This window comes from Andrographis paniculata, unplaced genomic scaffold, assembly GCF_009805555.1.
Source record: "Andrographis paniculata isolate CXL003 unplaced genomic scaffold, ASM980555v1 Contig33END, whole genome shotgun sequence".
Classification (NCBI taxonomy): domain Eukaryota; kingdom Viridiplantae; phylum Streptophyta; class Magnoliopsida; order Lamiales; family Acanthaceae; genus Andrographis; species Andrographis paniculata.
The window spans coordinates 528,989-548,014 of NW_026137566.1; the positions used below are offsets into that span (position 1 = coordinate 528,989).

The 19,026-nt window shown below is 31.4% G+C and overlaps 4 protein-coding genes and 1 long non-coding RNA gene across 8 annotated transcripts; 2 read left to right on the plus strand and 3 right to left on the minus strand.

The window, feature by feature from the left end:
• Nucleotides 1–1,631: 1,631 nt before the first annotated feature.
• Nucleotides 1,632–4,541, minus strand: LOC127248341 (bZIP transcription factor 50). The gene is made up of 3 exons (XM_051270627.1): nt 3,881–4,541; nt 3,206–3,429; nt 1,632–2,140 (listed from the first exon to the last, which is right to left on the minus strand). Exons 1-3 carry the CDS (start codon nt 4,306–4,308, stop codon nt 1,842–1,844), a joined length of 951 nt encoding a protein of 316 aa, XP_051126584.1. The 5' UTR covers nt 4,309–4,541; the 3' UTR covers nt 1,632–1,841.
• A 742-nt stretch (nt 4,542–5,283) lies between these two features.
• Nucleotides 5,284–5,941, plus strand: LOC127248321 (calvin cycle protein CP12-3, chloroplastic). Its single transcript, XM_051270600.1, has one exon. It carries the CDS (start codon nt 5,382–5,384, stop codon nt 5,757–5,759), a length of 378 nt encoding a protein of 125 aa, XP_051126557.1. The 5' UTR covers nt 5,284–5,381; the 3' UTR covers nt 5,760–5,941.
• Nucleotides 5,942–6,770: 829 nt separating this feature from the next.
• Nucleotides 6,771–8,188, minus strand: LOC127248322 (60S ribosomal protein L35). The gene is made up of 3 exons (XM_051270602.1): nt 8,078–8,188; nt 7,678–7,970; nt 6,771–7,129 (listed from the first exon to the last, which is right to left on the minus strand). Exons 1-3 carry the CDS (start codon nt 8,079–8,081, stop codon nt 7,055–7,057), a joined length of 372 nt encoding a protein of 123 aa, XP_051126559.1. The 5' UTR covers nt 8,082–8,188; the 3' UTR covers nt 6,771–7,054.
• Nucleotides 8,189–9,893: 1,705 nt separating this feature from the next.
• On the plus strand, nt 9,894–17,039 carry LOC127248238 (uncharacterized). Of its 4 annotated transcripts, none has more exons than XM_051270488.1 (10): nt 9,895–10,405; nt 10,607–10,852; nt 11,267–11,501; nt 11,927–12,095; nt 12,287–12,447; nt 12,535–12,626; nt 12,843–12,978; nt 13,262–13,593; nt 13,738–14,037; nt 15,846–17,039. In XM_051270488.1, the coding sequence occupies exons 6-10, from the start codon at nt 12,593–12,595 to the stop codon at nt 15,914–15,916; spliced, it is 873 nt and encodes a 290-aa protein (XP_051126445.1). In that variant the 5' UTR covers nt 9,895–10,405; nt 10,607–10,852; nt 11,267–11,501; nt 11,927–12,095; nt 12,287–12,447; nt 12,535–12,592; the 3' UTR covers nt 15,917–17,039. The 4 variants fall into 4 exon arrangements, with proteins under 4 accessions (XP_051126446.1, XP_051126445.1, XP_051126444.1 ...); XM_051270487.1 differs by having other exon boundaries at nt 9,895–10,401; XM_051270486.1 differs by having other exon boundaries at nt 9,895–10,362.
• LOC127248239 (uncharacterized) lies at nt 13,111–18,058 on the minus strand. Its single transcript, XR_007838050.1, has 4 exons — nt 17,935–18,058; nt 16,434–16,771; nt 13,896–14,025; nt 13,111–13,505 (listed from the first exon to the last, which is right to left on the minus strand). It is a non-coding gene; the product is annotated as an uncharacterized LOC127248239 (long non-coding RNA).
• Nucleotides 18,059–19,026: the final 968 nt, after the last annotated feature.

Sequence of the window (19,026 nt, forward strand, 5' to 3'; positions counted from 1 at the left end):
ATGTAATTGTAAGTATATATAATTATTATTATTTTATTTTATTTTATTTTATTATTATTATTTGATGGATGGTAATATGGTATATTGCGAAGCAGCGGTACAACCAAAGAAGCCGGCAGTTTAACCATTTACAGCACATAGTTTTATCTTGAAAATGAAATTTCTAGATTACATATACTTTCGGCTTGATTATTGTCCTTTAATTTCAATTTTTTTATTATTTTATTAATTTTTGTTTCAAATAAAAATATTTTAATTTATTTTAAAAATTCAATAAAATACTATTTAAATAAAATAAAATTAAATTAATTTCAAGTCAATTTTAAAATACAATTAATCAAATAGTTTAGTATCTTTAAATTAAAAAACATTTAAGATCAAACCCTTCGTACTAAACTAATTGATTTATTTTATAAATCTGTAATAGAGTATGTAATATTTATTTTTATTTAAAATTGTTTATATATTCAAATTATTATATAAATCATATTAAATTTTTATATTTTAACTTTTAGAATAATACAGATAATAAAATATTTTAAAACATTTAAGAATTGATAATGAGCTTTTTATTATTTATTTTAATTAACAATAAAAAAAAAACATAAATTTTAATTTAGCTTATTTATTTTTTAACTACAAGTTTATTTGATTTTTGTTGGAATTTTTATTTTAATTTTTATTTAAATAATATTTTAATTTTACTTAAAATTGTTGAAAATTTTTAAAAATATAGAAAATATCAAACCAAACAATCAACATATATTCTCATGCTATTTACTAAACTTATCTACTCTAAGAAAATATTTAAAGTTTATTTTTGCATTTAAACAATTATATTTATATATATTTATGTCTTATTAAATAATTATTTTAATTTGAATTTTTCAAACCCTTACAAATGATTATTAAATAGTACTTTCGTCTCTTCCCACGAATGATTTTATAGTTTTGTTCATTCATATATTATATCATTTTTTTTAAAAATAAAATAAAATTATATTTTAATCATATTTTAAATATTATAATTTATAATTTATTTAATTTTTATTGGACTAGTAAGTTATATAATTTTTTAAATTTTTATTAGACTAATAAGTAATAAGTTATCGTAATCTTAATCTATAATAATATTATTATATTGTAATTAATTTTACTAATAGATTCTTAATTATTTACTTTATTTCACACTTCTCATCCCACATATTATGTCACCTTTTTTTTAAAAGATATTATATATATATTTTTTAAATTTTTTAATTTATAATTTTTTTAAAGTATTTTTAAATTATTTTAACATTAATTTATAATTATTTATATTATATTGTGATTTATTTTACTAATTAATTTTTAATTATTTATTAATCATCATTATCTACAGTAACAATTATACTTTTTATAAATTATCGTGTGTATACTTATACTTTTTATAAATTATAGTGTGTATACTGTACATACGGAGTAGTGTAATCTGTCCCATATAATTTTATCTTTTAAAAATATGATTATATATATTAGCATTCACTTCAGTCCAATATTCACAACAATTCTTACCAACTTCTATATAAGAATTTATTCCATTAATTTATATTCAAATATACATAGCATAGTAAACAATAAAAACAGGTCTGTAATAATTAAATAAATAAATATATATATATATAAATAATTTATTCCAACAAATAGAAGAGATAAACTTAAAAAGTTGTACTAATAAATACCATAAAATTTAGAAATACATATATATGAAGCCCATGATACAGACACAACACAAGCAAGAAGGAAGGCATTCATTAAGTCTAAGTGAAGAACAGAAGAAATCCTCAATACACACACATACCTCAAAAGAAGATCAAATCTTGTTTCATCTTCATCCTTGATCTTGACCCTCTGCATCTCCTGCCCATCATAACAACAGCTCTCTCTCCATCCAATTCCAATTCCAATCCAACTTTATTATTATAACTATTATTATTGTTTCCTTCCTTTCTCCTCTGATCCCGTCGTCGTCGTCTTCCCGACTCTGCGCCTACGCCGTTTCTCAGAACCACGGTCGAGAGGGGGTGCTCGGGAAAGATTACCATTAGCAGGCACATGATGATGCCCACGTGTCCAAGCAGGGAACCCAACAGCAGGGATTCTGCATAATATCCGAAAACTCCATCAATCTTCCACAAACATAAATATGTACAATCCAATGTAAATGAAGCCAAGAAGAATTTCAAGATTATGTGATATTTTTTATGAATAGGTAGGTATCCAACACTAATTTTTTTCCTCCAAAAAATCACATTAAACATCTATTAATATCAAATCATATAATTATTTTAATTCAAATTTTTATTATTGAAAACTCAAACTCCCAAACAAACACACCCATCCGAACAACTAAGTTCGAGCACACCGCCCCACCCCGATAAAGAATTGCACAAACTCGAATCAAACATCTTTATGCCATCCAATAGATTCATCAGATAACTTGTTTCCCTATAAAGGTTGTGTTCTTTCGACGCAAAAACACTCAACAACGTTCCAAAAAAATACTCAATGTGTATCCATTTTACAATTTTCTGTCTCATTCAAAACTTTACATTTCTTATTATAATAAAAAAATCATATACAAATACCAAAAAAGCATAACATTTATAAAAAGATTTATTTCTTTTCTATCTACAGACAAAAATGTCAAAATTATCTAACACATTTCCACTAACAAATAAAATATTATTATTCGATTGGAACAGAGATAATATTATCATCCAACAAATACACATCATTCGACGAATTCAAACCCAAAGCACCATTCTCTGTAACACCATCAAAATTCTCCATATCTATTCACTTATTTTCTCTCTTAAAAAATAAAATCAAATCAAACACTTATTTATTCTTTTATATTTCATTAAACATTAATTTTACATAAAGAACACCATACCAACACATATTTATATAATTTCAAACAATTATTCCAATTCAAAACCCCTAACCAAACTCAAAACACAAGAACAAACACACAATTTTGCATGTTTGGGTTTCCAAATTCCTTTCTTAACAATCATATTTATTCTACATTAACATACTTTTCAAACCTATTATCATCAAGAACACAAACAATCTGATGCAACACAAAATATGAGCACTGAGAAGTATATCCAGTAATGGTAGAAAATCGAAAGATTATCAATGGGAGGTTTGAAATCCTTACCCAAAATGAGCACAGCAGACTCCTGCTTGGCCATGGATGCATCAAATGCCTTGGTGCTATGCAAGGAAAGTCGAAGGGCCTGATTCTCGGCAATGGAGCACTGGAGCAGAATCCCCAGCCTCCTGCATTCTGCTTCATAAAACTTGCTCTTCCGCTCCAGATCCGTCACGTACATCTTCTTCCGTTCTCGAGATCTCACAGCTGCATCTCGATTCCTCATTTGCCTGCAAAAGTCATTTCGGGTTTGTTACCTTGACTCTCTGCACCTTTCATTGAATCAATTTCACTTTAGGAAAGTATCGATCAATTCTACTCCTGACATTGATAATGGATCATGCTTTTGCTTGGTAATTCATTTGAATTTTTATGTTTCATTCGATGCAGGAAAATTGTTCAAGCAAGTAGAAGAAATCAAAAACAGTAGATAGGAGCTTACTGGATCGCAAAATTTGGAATGAAATCACAGGAACAACAACAATCAAATCTCCTTCACTTGAGACACAGTGATGATTGAGCGCATAATCGAACAACTATGAAGCATAATTTTGAGCGGAATTTTTTGGAATAAAATCACACTAGCAACTACAATCAAATCTCCTTCCCTCAAGATTCAGCGATGATTGAACGTAAACATCAAATTGGAAAGGAAAATTTTGAAGTTCAGAAGCAAAGTACCTTTTCCGTTTCTTCGCAGCGGGATCGCCGTCGTCGGTAGGGACATCGTTTTTCTCCTTCGTTTGTTCAACATCTGCGCTACTATCACGCGGCTTATGTTCTTCGTTCTCCTCTACTTCCGTCGCAACCACCGCCGACTCAGGGCTGCTGGAGGTATTCTTAGACCGATCCGATTCCGACTCCGGCGCCGAATCGAGAAGCACGTCCGAGAAAAACGCATCCTCTATGGCAATCTGATCATCCTCCTTTGGATAATCGAACTCGTCGTTCAGAAGATACTCCTCAACGTCGTCGATGGACAAACTGCATCCCCAATCCGTCGTGTTCGAAAAACCGTCGGCGCAGGACTGATTGCATGATTTGAAATTCAGGTCATCCGCTCCATTTTCCAACAGATTCTCCCAATCTATGGCGAGTCCATCTTCCATAACCCAACACTTCGAGATCAAAAAAGGACCAAATAAAACACAAAATCAAATCAAAACTAAAAAGAAAAACAGGAAGAAGAAAACAAACAAACAAAGTTCCAATGGAGAAAATCCAAAGATATTTACAGCTAGAGAGATCTCTAAATTAACAAATAGATGAAGATTATCGAGAATCGAAGTCGACGAGAAGGGTTTAAAGAAGGTGAAATATATGTTGGACTATAGAACAATGCGAGATTCGCGGAAGCTTCACATTTGCTTAGTGAGGAAGAAGAAAGCCCGCGGAGGATCTGCGCCGTTCCTTTTGGGTAGAGTGAATCCACAACCGTAGATCTCATGAACGTGTACTTTTCTGTGTTAGGACACATCATTCGGCCAATCAAAACACAGACTTCATCGAACTGGTGCAGTGCACCCACCGCAGCTAGTGCGACTTCCTTGTGAGTATTTTTATTATTTTTAAAATAATTTAAATACGGATAAAAGGATATCCAAAATACATAATATAAATAAATATTAATTTAATATTTTAAATAATTAATTTTTAATATCATACTTTTTGTCACAAAATAATAAATAAAAATATTTGAGATAAATATAAAAATTAAAAAATAATAATATTAAATTGATAATTAATAATAAAAATATTTTTAAAAAATTAAAATATTTTTATTTTATATAATTATTGTAAATAAGTGAAAATAATTTTATAAAAAAAGATAAAAAATTAGCTATTAGAAAAAAATGAAATTATTATTTTAAAATTGATAAAAATAATATAATAAAATTATTATTTAAAAAAAATATATGCAAAAATTAAAAATATATATTTGATTTAATATTTTTTTAAAAATAATAAAAATTTGATAACACAACCTAAAATAAAGCTGACTCCGATACCCAAATAGCCCATGCTACCAAATAACAATAAAACTAATACCCAAGGGCCTTAAAGTAAGTTCAACACAAACCTACCTATCAATTATCAGGCAAAGGTCACGGATATCAACGCCCATTGCGTGACTCAACTCCATACCTCACTTCAGATTGCGCGATTGGATTGCAAAATTGCAATGGCTTCATCTCTGCCGTCGATCTCGCCGTACTTGTTTCTAAACACTCCGCCGCCGTCGCAGCGGAGATTCCCGGCGGCGGCGTGGGGCGGAGGACGGCGGAAGGCGAAGGCGGTGGTAGCGAGGATGTACAAGGGGACACAGATGAGAGAGCAGCGGCTGACGGAGATGATCGAGGAGAAAGTGAAGGAGGCGGAGCAGGTATGCGGCGAGGACGAGACGTCGGACGAGTGCAAGGTGGCGTGGGATGAGGTGGAGGAGGTCAGCCAGGCCAAGGCGGATCTCCGCCGGAGGATCCATCTGTTGCAGCAGGATCCGCTTGAGTACTTCTGCCAGGACAATCCGGAGACCGACGAGTGCCGGATTTATGAGGATTGATCTCCCGCCGTTGATCTCTCTCCCCGATCGGACGGTTTGGATTTAATTTCGTTGCCATGCTCGTTTGTTGTGTAGGTGTGATGATAGGCTGGATTTCGTTTCCTGCCTTATTTTGTCTTTGTCCGTTATAGGAAAGACCGTGGAATATATATTAAGCATACGTGCTGTGCGTTGTTAAGTTTCATGGTGTTCTTCGGAGTTTGCTCTTATATTTTGGCAAAGGAACAGAGGATTTTCTTAAAAATTGTCCTAAACCAAAGTTTTTTTTGAAAAAACTATGGCTTTATTTCAATTCTTTTTAAAGCCAATTTCTAATATACATTTTATTTTCTCACAAAGATTAACAATTAATATAAAATATTATTTACACAATTATTTATATTTCATATCAAAAATAAAATTTCAAATCAAAATCATACTCCCTGTTCACTAACAATATATATATAAGTAATTAAATAAATTTGCCTGCACTGGTTATTATAAATACTCTTAAACTTACTACACTTGTCTGTAGAGCTGGCAAAAACTGACCCGGACACAACAACCCAACATGACCCAACACAAAATAATTAAGTTTGAGTCAAAAATTTTAATTCGATTATGTATACAGAGGTTGACACGCATCCGACACGATAATAAATGGGTCGGATTAGGATTGAAGCTCTCAACTCGAACCCGACACGACAACCCAATTATAATATATTAATATTGATTAATATATTTATTATATATATAAAATAATCTTAATTTAATAATTACACTCAAACTAATAAAAATTAACACACCACAACAAAAAATTATTTAATTTGAATCAAGAAATTCAACTTAATTATATATACGGGTCAACACGAGTCAATCCGAACTCGACACAATAATAAACGGGTCACGATGATAAACGGATCGAATTATGATTGAATAATTTAACTCATTTAAATATTCAACCCAGCACGAACCCGCCACAAATCGACCAAATGTCAGCTCTACTTGTTTGTGACAAAGAAAGCAAGTATATAATTGTCATACTAACTCCATATTTCAAGAAAAGCAAAATGAACAGATATATATATATATATATATGTATCTTTGAATGTGGTAAATAAGGTTAACCTACATGGTGCTCATTATTAGCACCATAACCTACAAACCCTCCATCATAGAAGCAGAAGATGTTTACTAGTTTCGATCCTTTATGCTGCTGGCTTTGAACAATAGTATAACATTTAGAGTCATTATCTACTTTTTTAGATTCAAATTCGTTATTGAACAGATACTACTCACCCACGAACAAATTCAATTTAAACTTTAATTGCGTACTTTCTCATGGGGAAGTACATTTCTTTCTTCTTCTGCTTCTCCGTCTTCAAAGATGCCTGCAAAACCGGTAGAACACCATGGAATGATTAAGAAGCATGTTTTGGAGTAATAACAAAAACAGCAGCAAGCTTAGCAGGTGTTTGTAGCTGAGAATTAGCTATGGAATAATAGTTCACAAATGTGGAAACCATTTTTCAGTCATCACTAGTTTTTCAAATAAACTAAATCATTCGCCAAATATTATGAATATTGTATCATAAAAATGCAAATAGTTTTATAACTAAAGTATTACTTTTGATTCAAAACTAATGTCCAAGTCATTGAAAAATATTCAAATCTAAACAAACACAACCAAAAATTTGATATTAATCGATTAGAATACCATGGAATTTGTCATTAATAGATTAGAATGTGCAACCAAAATTCTAGCCACTGAACCATATTCTCGGATCAGAGTGGTATGCTTCAACCAAAAACGCAGGTTTGATTAATTTCAATTTTCGAATTCTACTACCACATATTCAATTTCGCAAAAAGAGGATATGAATTGCACGTCGCGTGATCTAAACGAAGCGATGAGAAGTGCATGAACAAGTAATAATACCTGGTGCTTGGTGAGGCGGCGGCGGATGGCTCGCGTCTTCTTAGGGCGGAGATCGAGGGGCAAGTATTTCTTATTCTTGTAAACCTCGCGAAGAGCGGCCTTCTGCTTCTGCGAAATCACGGTCAGAACCTGCGCGATCGACAGCCTCACCACCTTGATTTTAGAAAGCTTGTTCGGAGCGCCGCCGGTCACCTTCGCCACCCGCAGCAACGCCAGCTCCGCCTTCAGATCCTTCAGCTGCGCCAACAGCTCCGCCTTCGTCTTCTGACGAAGCTCGTGCACCTTGATCCGAGCTACGAAACACCAAGCGATCAATCAACAGAAATTAAACAAAAAAAAAAAAAAAAACAATTCCAGAATAAGAAACTCAGAAAATTAACGCTCAATCACGTTCACGTACCCATTCATGCCGTATCTACTCTGCTCCTGCGCGATGCGAACTGGTCTGCCGCATAGGGCGAAAACCCTAGCGATATATTTATATGGATAGATTGGGCCAAATCTTGTTTCAGCTTAATATTTGGGCCCCGACTGGTTTTTTTAAACAACAATTACGGTACATAGAAGTTTTTTTTAAAAAAAAAAAACTTTTATTATACAATTTTAATGTGTTTGATTAAAAATATAATATCTTGTTTTATAAAATATTATTTTAAGTTATTATTTAAACAAAAAGATAAATACAATGCAAAGATTAGAAGCCAAACACACTCTTGGACTTTATAAAGCTATTTAGGTTTTATTATATTTGTTTATTAAGGTTTTTTTATAACAACTTTTAATATATATTTTTGGGAAAAAATCAATTTTGATCCCAATATAACCAAAATTTATGAATTTTTATTTCAATAAAAAAACTCATCAATTTTAGTCATAAATATAAACAATTTCAATAAATTTTGGTGTCATTATAAACAATTTTAATCAATTTTGGTCCCACCGTTAAAAAACTAACGGAAATTACTGACGTGGGCATGACGGAGGTGACGTGGCAGTTGACCTGAAAAATGTTACATGAGTTTTTAATTCGAAAAGAAGATCACTGTGTGACAATTTTATCGACAAAGGAGAGAGGAAATTTAGACCGATAGGAGATGGGCTTCTATTATTGAGCCATTGTTCGTGCTCTTATAATACCTAATACTATCTAGTTTCCGTAACTGACTGACGTATCAACTCGAAATCCACCAATTTCACCAAAAGAATTATTTCATGTTTCCAAATTGTTCAAATAACCTACAAATCCATAAGTAACAATCATTGAAAATACAGAGCACCTCGATCCGCCGTCACAATTCTTACTTAACAGAAATTCTAACATAACCTCTTCAATTTTTTTTAACATAACCTAGAAGATACGAGCGAGAGCTAACCAGACTTGAGTGAACAAGAATGAACAGTGGAACACGGAAGCCATTGAAACGCTCAATGATCGAGTCTAGTCGAGTCACGACCCAGTCACTTCAACTCCAGTCCAGTCAGGCCCGGCCCTGGGGAGGGCCATAGGGGCTCTTGGCCAGGTCCATTCCCTCTAGGGGCCCATAAGGGCCCAATAATATATGTATATATACTCCTATATATTAATATATTATTATTAACTTTTATAGAATATATAAAATAAAATTTTAAAAATAAAAAATTTATTTTATATTTATTTTTAAATAAATTATTTTTATATTAAATTTTAAATTATTTATTTGTATGTTTTAGTGTGATTATTTAATTGTATAGTTTTATATATTTTTGTGAATTATGTAAAATTAAGAAAATATGATAGAGTAATATTTTGTGTGTTCTTATTATTTTTATTTTTATGTCTATATGTTTAAATTTGTATATTTTATTATATTTTTTAGTAATATTTTTAAAAATTTGTGTATTATATAAATATTGAGTTTGTTTCTTTGATTTAAATTTTTTATTTTTTATTATTAGGATTATACATTTATCAAAAAAATATATATTTTTTTTCACAAACATTCCATCAAATATTATTTTAATATAAATTCAAACAAAATTTTTTCCTAAACCAATAGAAAAACCAAACTCTTAGTAAATTTTTTTTTTTTGAAAATTTTTTTTTAAAAATTTTTGATTGTTTATAAAAATATTTTTCAAAAAATATTAAATTAAATTTTTTTTTTATTTTTATATTATACTAAACATATCATATTAATTTTATATTTATATTTTGATCTTTCTCCCTCTTCTCCCAAATCCAGCATTGGCTCGTTTCTTTTCTTCTCCAAATCCAGTTTCATCACGTCGCAGATGCTCTCCTTTTTCTTCTTCCACAAATCCAGTTGTTCTCCTTCCTCTTCTTCCCGAATCCAATTTCATCGCGGCCGACGCTTTTCTTTTTTTTTTTTTTTCTTCTCCAAATCCGATCGCCGACGTTCTCCTTCCTCTTCTTCCCCAAATCCAATTTTATCACCGCCGACGTCCTCCTTCCTCTTCTTCTCTAAGCATAGCGACTGCCGGCCTGCCTCCACCATCCTAGGGTTTGCGGGAGAAGGTTTGCTGATGAGGGAATTGGAATGAAGTTTGGTGATGAGGGAATTGACGAAGGGTTTTTTCAGAAAGCCACTGTGAAAGAATTTTACGCCCATAGTGGAAAACATCATTCGACACGCTGGCTTCGGTTGACACATCGGCGGGAAGGGCTCAATTGAGGCAAGAGCCATTGTTAGTGCTCTAAACACATTTCAATGTTAATATTCAAAAGTATGTAAGTAGTACTATTCAGAAATGATGATCTGTTAACTCATTAAGGAAGAGTTGAAATTGTTTCTTTGAAACAAGAGTTGGTGGTGCGCTTTTGTGTATACTTGTTAATCATTATCTTGTTTGCCATGGAGTCAATGTTTTCTAAGCATAACGTAACTTTACTTGTATTTGCTGAAGCTCAAATATATTTTCTATTTTTCAGGATGAATCCAGTGTCTGTATTAACTCAATCAAACTACTTACGATTGAAGAAACTTCTTATCTGCACATGTGCCCCGGTGGGCGTCCCATTTCCAAATCGTTCTAAGATATGTATGGTACCATTCAACCTATTCTCCAAATGGCATTCTGTCAGAAGTTTTGCAGTGGATACAGTGTTAGGGGATGGCGGTATACAGTTTGAAAGACATGGGACTCCCGGTTTTTTGAATCAAAACAATTCCCAATGGTAAGAGTGTAGTAGGCAACTATTGATCAATGGTTATAGGTACAATACTGTTTTGAGTAATTTTGTAGATTGTGGTGTTAAATTGTAGGACCGCTGCCTATCTTATCAGGATACATATGTATTGTTTCTAGAAGTGCCATCATGTTTCTGCAAGTTAAATGAGCTATTTAAACACCTAATTAGGAACCAATTATAAATTTTAGGAACCAATTATAAATTAAGTGTTGGAAGCATAATCTTTTTCAAATTCAGAACCGGTGCTTAAAGATTTTGTTTACAAAGATTATTGATGCAAAACAGCTAGTAAGCAACCCGATAAGTACTTTTTCTTGCTATAAAGATGTTTTACTTTTCCATTTGCATATGAACAGATCCCAAATTGTTGTTAATTAACTATAGCATAAACTTATCTAGGAACTCAAATGATCTTGAAGGACAGCTTCAGGATTTATTTGATGAAATTATGAATGTGATTAAATTGGGAAAGAAAGATGAAGCAATAGATTTGCTTCAAGCCAATTATGAAGCTGTTAAGGAGTAGGTGGATTCCGGAACTAGAAACGTAGCAGAAGCTGCTGTCCTTGATGTCTTACTCTTGGGCTACATGGCCATCGGAGACTTACAGACTGCCCAGATCGTAATAGATGAGGTAATTTAAATTTTGTACTGCAGTTGGCCATTAACTTTTGTTTGAAGCTCTGGATCACACAAAGTGGTATCCGGTATAAACTTTCAAATGTGTCGCTTTCTGTTGGATGATGGTTTACAGAAACAATTTAATTTGAAAATAGTTTAACCTACTACCTATATTAAGATTTTATTCCCATAGAGAATACTACTAATTCTCACAATAGTAACATGATAGATGATTTTGGGAGGGAACATAAATAGTCTGCAAATTTTGTTTTATCAACTGCGTGATTCATATTTAGATAAGGTTAGTGATTCACCACTCCAAATATCCGTGATGGAGTTCTTTTCAGGGGTGTCTGTTGTTTTTGAAAATTATGCCTCAATTTATCATGTACACTTAAAAACTTTTCATGTTACCCTGAACAATAAATCTTATTCCAGTTGCACAAGATCGTGAATGAGTTAAACGATGACGAAATGCTTGTTGATTCAATACTCATGCATATGGGAAGTATCTATGCTAAGTTGGAAAAGTTCGATTAGTCCATTTGTGTCTACAGAAGATGCCTCCAAATTATGGAAAGAAAATATGGTAGTTGAACTTCAACAGGTAAATGTTGTAAATTCTATTTTCATTGTTCCTAGTATCTCTGTTTATTTAAAGTAGAGAATTCTTAATGTTTTACTGTGTAAATATAAGACTGTTTCTTCTTTTTGGGAAAACCTGTTGATTAAACTATTAGCTGACATGATAATGCCAAATTTGTAATCAGTTTTGTGCTTTTTCCTTTCATATGGTAGGAAGTAAGAGCTCTTTCCTTTGCACGCCATTACTGGGAATGGCAAAAGCTCTAGGAAATAGCAGAAGGGCCCCTGAAGCATTGGAAATATATCAGAAAATTATTAACATATTAGAATCTTGCACATGGAAAAATTTCAGATGCTGAGCACCAATTCAATAGGTTTGTCCACCAAACAGTTGAGATTTGTCACATTATGCCTATATTCATTCTGATGCTTAAGCATCTCCGCCTTTCCTTTTGCGACAGGATTCTAAAGATTTACACAAGAATATATGGACAAAAGGATGGTAGGGTCGGAACAGCAATGTGCTCCTTGGCCGACGTAAAATGTGCAAAAGGTAAAATTTACTTTAATTGAGTTTTTTATGCAAAGCCTTTACTTATATCGACATAATTATCCTTGTGTCGTAGAGTTGAATTTCTGTCGATTGATATCCTTAAAAGGCTTCCCTATAACTTTGAATTATATAATTCATCACATGCCTTCTTTTCTGCTCCAATTCTCAGGGTTTCACTCTATAATATTGATGCATAAATTCTCTGTTTTTCGTCAGGAGATGTGAATGAAGCTATTGACCTGTACAAGAGTGCCCTCCAGATCCTCAAGGATTCAAAAGGTGTGGCTTTCGACGACAAAGATATGGAGAAGATGAGAATAGACTTAGCTGAACTACTTCATGTTGCAGGGAGGTAAAAATATGCCGTCAGCTGGTTTAGTGTTTTCTTCGTTCACCGGACTTCCAGCTAAGATTTATATTTTTCAACTCTTTTTCCTAGGAAGTTTCTTATTAGTTTTTGGGTGTTTATATTGCATTCAGATTCTACGTCGTCTGAAATTATATTTTACACACAAAAAACACATAGACATTGCTCGATGACCACTGGTCGTTAATAGTTGTTCAATAGAAGAAATGTCTAGAATCTAAGTATACATATATTTATGTTGGATTATCATGATATTCGTTACTTGCAGGGGAGAAGAAGGCCGAACCCTGTTGGAAGAATGGTTGTTCATAACTGAGAAATATAAAGGAAAAGGACATCCCAGCTTAGTACCCAATCTTGTAAATCTCGCAACCTCCCATTCGCGCTCCAAGAATTTTGCTGAAGCTGAACGCTTACTGCAAATAGGTCTACAGATAATGATGAAGGCTGCACCCGCTGACGATCCATCTATTACCTTCCCCATGTTACATTTAGCTGTTGCCCTTTGCAATCTACATCGTGACGAAGAAGCAAAAAAACTTGCATTAGATGCTTTGCTCATCCGTGAAAAAGCATTCGGAAAGGAATCTTTACCTGTTGGTAAGAACGCCTATTTTTACATGGTTCACTAAATATGATGGATTACACTTTATTAAACTTTTCGGTTCTTTTTGGTTGCACAAATATTTTCGTATACCAATTTAAGATTTTCTCACACTTCTTTTCTATGAACTGATTAAATAGGAGAGACTCTTGATTATTTGGTGTCCATTCAAACTCGACTAGATGAAGACGACATTGAATTGGTTGAGATGCTCAAGAGGGTTTTGAAAATCCAGGAAATAGCTTTTGGCCATGATAGCAAACAGGTTGTGGAAACTCTGAAGAAACTTGTATATTACCTTGACAAAACGGGAAAGAAAACTGAGAAATATCATCTGGAAAAGGGATTGTCTGCTCTAAGAAACAAGTTCAAACAGCTTTTCATTCAAAGTCGAGTTCCGGAACTTCGACTCGCCTGCCGCAAGATAGCTGTATATCAAGGTACGGTCACTTCAATCCCTACTCAGTATTAAGCTATTTGAGTTCAACTATTTGTTGTTCATAGTATGGATAATACTTATCTCAATCTTTCTGCACAATTGTGTGATAAAAATGTGCTTACTTGACTGTGAGAAAATTCCAAACTTAAATTTTACAAAAGAATATAATCCGAATTCTTTATAGTGATAACATAGATACATCTACGAAAATGAGACTGAGGATGTATTGTCTTTTTTAACTATGTTCATGTGTTTTTGTTTTCATTTTCTTGAAATCTTTAGAGTGATAACATAAACACATCTACAAAAACGAGACTGTCCGTTTGTTTATGTGTCTTTGGTTATATTTTCCCGAATTCTTTATAGTGATAACATAAACACATGTACAAAGTGAGACTCTAGGAAACAACAAAATACTATTAAGATCGCTTACCCTATTACTATTACTATTAATATTTCCATTAGTTACACAGTAAAATTTTCAGTTTTATCGTCTATTTATTGGTTTCAATTATTATTATTAGTGTAATATTTTAAAAAATTAAATGTAATTATGTTTTGCCACGCTGCAAATTGAAAATGATATTTTATGGCGTAGCGCATAACGTGTGCCAATATATTTAAATTTAATTTTTGGCATAATAATATTAGTTATTATTACTTTTTTAATTTTTGGTACTATTTTCGGTGCCAAAATATTATTTTATTTATTTTAATTTTAATTTTAATGTTTGGCACTATTTCCGGTGCCAATACATTGTCGTAATTTTCTGTGTCAACATATTTTATTAATTTTTGGCGCTGTTTTCTGTGCTTCGGTTATAGGAGTAGAAAGTTTATGAGTTATGATATTTCCTTCTTTAATTATTTGTTATTTCAAGTGTTCAACATCGGGATGTGTTAAGCATGAGAAACAAACTAAATTTGAATAGTTTGAAGTACATAAGGTATAATTTTACTAATTACTTTGTAGTTTGAATGTATTGTTAGGTTTTTCTCGTGTATATATGAAAAGAAATTACTGACTAGTTGAATCGCTTGTATGTGTTCCATATGCTATAAAAGAAACATATGCAATACAGTGATATACATTAGCCTTGGCTAATTAGTGCATAATGGAGCATCTCTACGGTAACTTGTATAATAATTAATTTTTTTTATTATTTATAATTGTAATTTTTATAATTGTCTTGTGATAATAATTTTCTATAATTCTAAGTAAACCATGATTGCTTTTTTGTATATTTGTTTTGACATTCCAATAAATGTTTTATAATTGAGACTCAATGGAATACAAAAATAAAGAAAATTTTAGAATACTCATTATGAATAGTGAATTTGTGGAGTGTTTATGTAGAATGAATGAAGACATTTATAAAGGACCCTACCCTAATTTATATGTGTTTTTTCTTGTCATCTACAACCGAGCTCATTCTTTACAGAGCGGTTGACAACTTTTGAAGTGTGGCTTAATCATGGATCTGAACATAAAAGCTATCAAAAAAATTGCCAATTGTACTTCAGGTAGTAACATTCTAGTTGAATACGAGCACTACCTAGGTAGGGTTCCATTATAATTATATTTTTAAAATTCTAGTACTCATGTGTACGTATGTGTGAACATTAATTTGTTGTCCATTAATTATTGAACATATTTTCATAAGGCAAAAAGGTCTAAGTTTTATTTAAAACGTTTAAAATAGTTGTCATGTTGTGCTTAATAATTTTCTCGCGTGTATTTGTTTCGTCCTCCTGAATTATGCGGGCACATTAATTTTTTTTTTTTTTAATTTAATCTCTTACTTCTAGGAGGTATATGTGAAAGCATTGGAAAAAGGGCTTCTCTGGTGCACTATTGCAGTTCGATACAAAGGTATTGATGAAAAAAGCTTCAGCATAACGGCAGATATAAAGGAAAAGACTTCAACGTATCGGTGGATTCAAATTTTAAGGTATCTTGCTTCCATTATTTGAAAAAAGTTGACTTCATATTTGACAAAAATAATGTGGCAATTTCAAGCTAATATTACTCCATCCATCACGCAAAGAATTAGTGCATGTTTTTGCGAAGGAGGGAGTAATATTATTTTGAGCTGGGTCAGGCCATTTTAAAATTCAAGCCCATAAGCCCGGCCTGATTTTGCATTGGGGTTGAAAATCCAAACCAAGGCATGGCCCGGTTTCAAATTATACCGGGCCATGCCAACCCAACCCAGATTTTTAATATCAAATTTTTAAAATAAATTGTGTCTTTTTTTATTAAACAATAAATTATATTAATCTAAATTGATATAATTATGACAAAATATTTTTATTGATAATTAAGAAACTAAATATTAATTAATTATTAATTTTATGTTAAAGTTCATATTATATTAAAAAAATATTTTTACTTACCTTATTTTAAAAATTTGGACCGTGCCTAGCACGTAAAAATTTGCGTAGACCTCGAAACGGTTTGGTTATTCAACCATGCTGGGCTGGCCCGACCTATATAGAGTTTGGATCTAATTTTTAGACCAAAATCTTTATTTTTTCGTGTCGTATATGGATTGGATAGTAGTAGACTCTACATAAACTTTACCTACAAACTAAATACACTAAAAAATAAGTTAGGATAAATGGAAAGCGTAAATTAAAAGAAAAAGTAGGAGATACTCCCTATTATGGGTTCGGTCAATATCCTTCGAGTTCGAAGGATATTCGCGGATCCTCTCGTCTCCCATAAGCTTTACCTACAAAATAAAAACACTTTAAAAACAAGTTAGTATAAAATTTATGAACAAATTTAATGCATGCAAGTCCCGGGATATGCAAGAAAATAAAATAAATGAAAAGCGTAAATTAAAAGAAAAACTAGGAGATACTCCCTATTATTGGATATCCTTCGAGTTCGAAGGATATTCGCGGATCCTCTCGTCTCCCATAAGCTTTACCTACAAAATAAAAACACTTAAAAAACAAGTTAGTATAAAATTTAGGAACAAAATTAATGCATGCAAGTCCCGGGATATGCAAGAAAATAAAATAAATGAAAAGCGTAAATTAAAAGAAAAAGTAGGAGATACTCCCTATTATGGGATATCCTTCGAGTTCGAAGGATATTCGCCGATCTTCTCGTCTCCCATAAACTTTACCTACAAAATAAAAACACTTAAAAAACAAGTTAGTATAAAATTTAGGAACAAAATTAATGCATGCAAGTCCCGGGATATGCAAGAAAATAAAATAAATGGAAAGCGTAATTTAAAAGAAAAAGTAGGAGATACTCTCTATTATGGGATATCCTTCGAGTTTGAAGGATATTCGCCGATCCTCTCGTCTCCCATAAGCTTTACCTACAAAATAAAAACACTTAAAAAACAAGTTAGTATAAAATTTAGGAACAAAATTAATGCATGCAAATCCCGGGATATGCAAGAAAATAAAATTAATGGAAAGCGTAAATTAAAAGAAAAAGTAGGAGATACTCCCTATTATGGGATATCCTTCGAGTTTGAAGGATATTCGCCGATCCTCTCGTCTCCCATAAGCTTTACCTACAAAATAAAAACACTTAAAAAACAAGTTAGTATAAAATTTAGGAACAAAATTAATGCATGCAAGTCCCGGGATATGCAAGAAAATAAAATAAATGGAAAGCGTAAATTAAAAGAAAAAGTAGGAGATACTCCATATTATGGGATATCCTTCGAGTTCGAAGAATATTCGCCGATCCTCTCGTCTCCCATAAGTTTTACCTACAAAATAAAAATATTTAAAATTAATTAGCATGAGAAAGACACACAATTGGAATAAACCAATCAAGATCAATAATAAATTCATAATCAATCATCAAGAATTCAATCGGAAATTAAAGAAACCCTAGAAGAGAAGTGAAATCAAGAACCGAACCAACCTTGTGTTTTGGAGAAGAGAAGAGACTGATCATTGAAGCCATGGATATAGAACAACCTTCCGATCCTTCACACCCTCAAAATCTGAACGCATTCGAAAATGGCCAAAATCTTTCTCCAAGACACCAACCAAGAGATAGTTAGAGATAGAGATAGAGATAGAGATAGAATAGAAATAGAGATAGAGATAGAGATAGAAAGATGATTGTGGGTGGGTTGGGTTCTTGCAATTGTATTTATGCATGTATGTATAATATCTTTTTATATATATATATATATATATATATTGTAAAAAATGACCGTTAGGACAAACAAAAAGAATTTTAATTAATTAATTAATTTGTTTTAACAAATAACCGTTGGAGATTTTAATTAATTAATTAATTAATTGTTTTTATTTTACAAATTATTAAATATTTTTAGTTTTTTATTTTTATATAAAACTTACCATATTTAAAACAAACTTACCATATTTACAAATTTACTATATTTTCAAATTATTAAATATTTTCAGTTTTTTATTTTATATTAAAACTTACCATATTTTAAAAAGAACTTACCATATTTACAAATTTACTATATTTTCAAATTATTAAATATTTTCAATTTTTTATTTTTATATTAAAACTTACCATATTTATAAATTTACTATATTTTCAAATTCTTAAATATTTTCAGTTTTTTATTTTTATATTAAAACTTACCATATTTACAAATTTACTATATTTTTAAATTCTTAAGTAGTTTCAGTTTTTTATTTTTATTTTATAACTTACCATATTTAAAAAAAAAAAAAAAACTTACCATATTTACAAATTCACTATATTTTCAAATTATTAAATAATTTCAGTTTTAAATTTGTATAGCAATGGTTTAACATGATATTTTCTATAAAAATAAAAATAATAATAATAATAATAATAATATATAACAATATAGAAATATATCAATAATTGCCGATTAAGTATCGATCAAAGACAATTTGCAAAATCGATGGGTTGTTATGTTGTAGGAAGTGGAGAAAAGGTTTTCCTTTAATTTGTACTATATTCGATCATTCTATACATATACTTACAAACTCATGATTCTTATAC

Excerpts from the sequence above, each read along its gene's own strand:
- LOC127248321 (XM_051270600.1), top strand. The coding sequence starts at position 5,382 with ATGGCTTCATCTCTGCCGTCGATCTCGCCGTACTTGTTTCTAAACACT.
- LOC127248341 (XM_051270627.1), bottom strand. The coding sequence starts at position 4,308 with ATGGAAGATGGACTCGCCATAGATTGGGAGAATCTGTTGGAAAATGGA. Across the intron at positions 3,430-3,880 it reads GCTGCGAAGAAACGGAAAAG|GCAAATGAGGAATCGAGATG; the intron begins GTACTTTGCTTC and ends TGACTTTTGCAG. Across the intron at positions 2,141-3,205 it reads GTCTGCTGTGCTCATTTTGG|AATCCCTGCTGTTGGGTTCC; the intron begins GTAAGGATTTCA and ends GATATTATGCAG.
- LOC127248238 (XM_051270488.1), top strand. The coding sequence starts at position 12,593 with ATGTGCTCCTTGGCCGACGTAAAATGTGCAAAAG. Across the intron at positions 12,627-12,842 it reads CGACGTAAAATGTGCAAAAG|GAGATGTGAATGAAGCTATT; the intron begins GTAAAATTTACT and ends GTTTTTCGTCAG. Across the intron at positions 12,979-13,261 it reads CTACTTCATGTTGCAGGGAG|GGGAGAAGAAGGCCGAACCC; the intron begins GTAAAAATATGC and ends CGTTACTTGCAG.
- LOC127248322 (XM_051270602.1), bottom strand. Across the intron at positions 7,130-7,677 it reads GCCGCCTCACCAAGCACCAG|GCATCTTTGAAGACGGAGAA; the intron begins GTATTATTACTT and ends CCGGTTTTGCAG.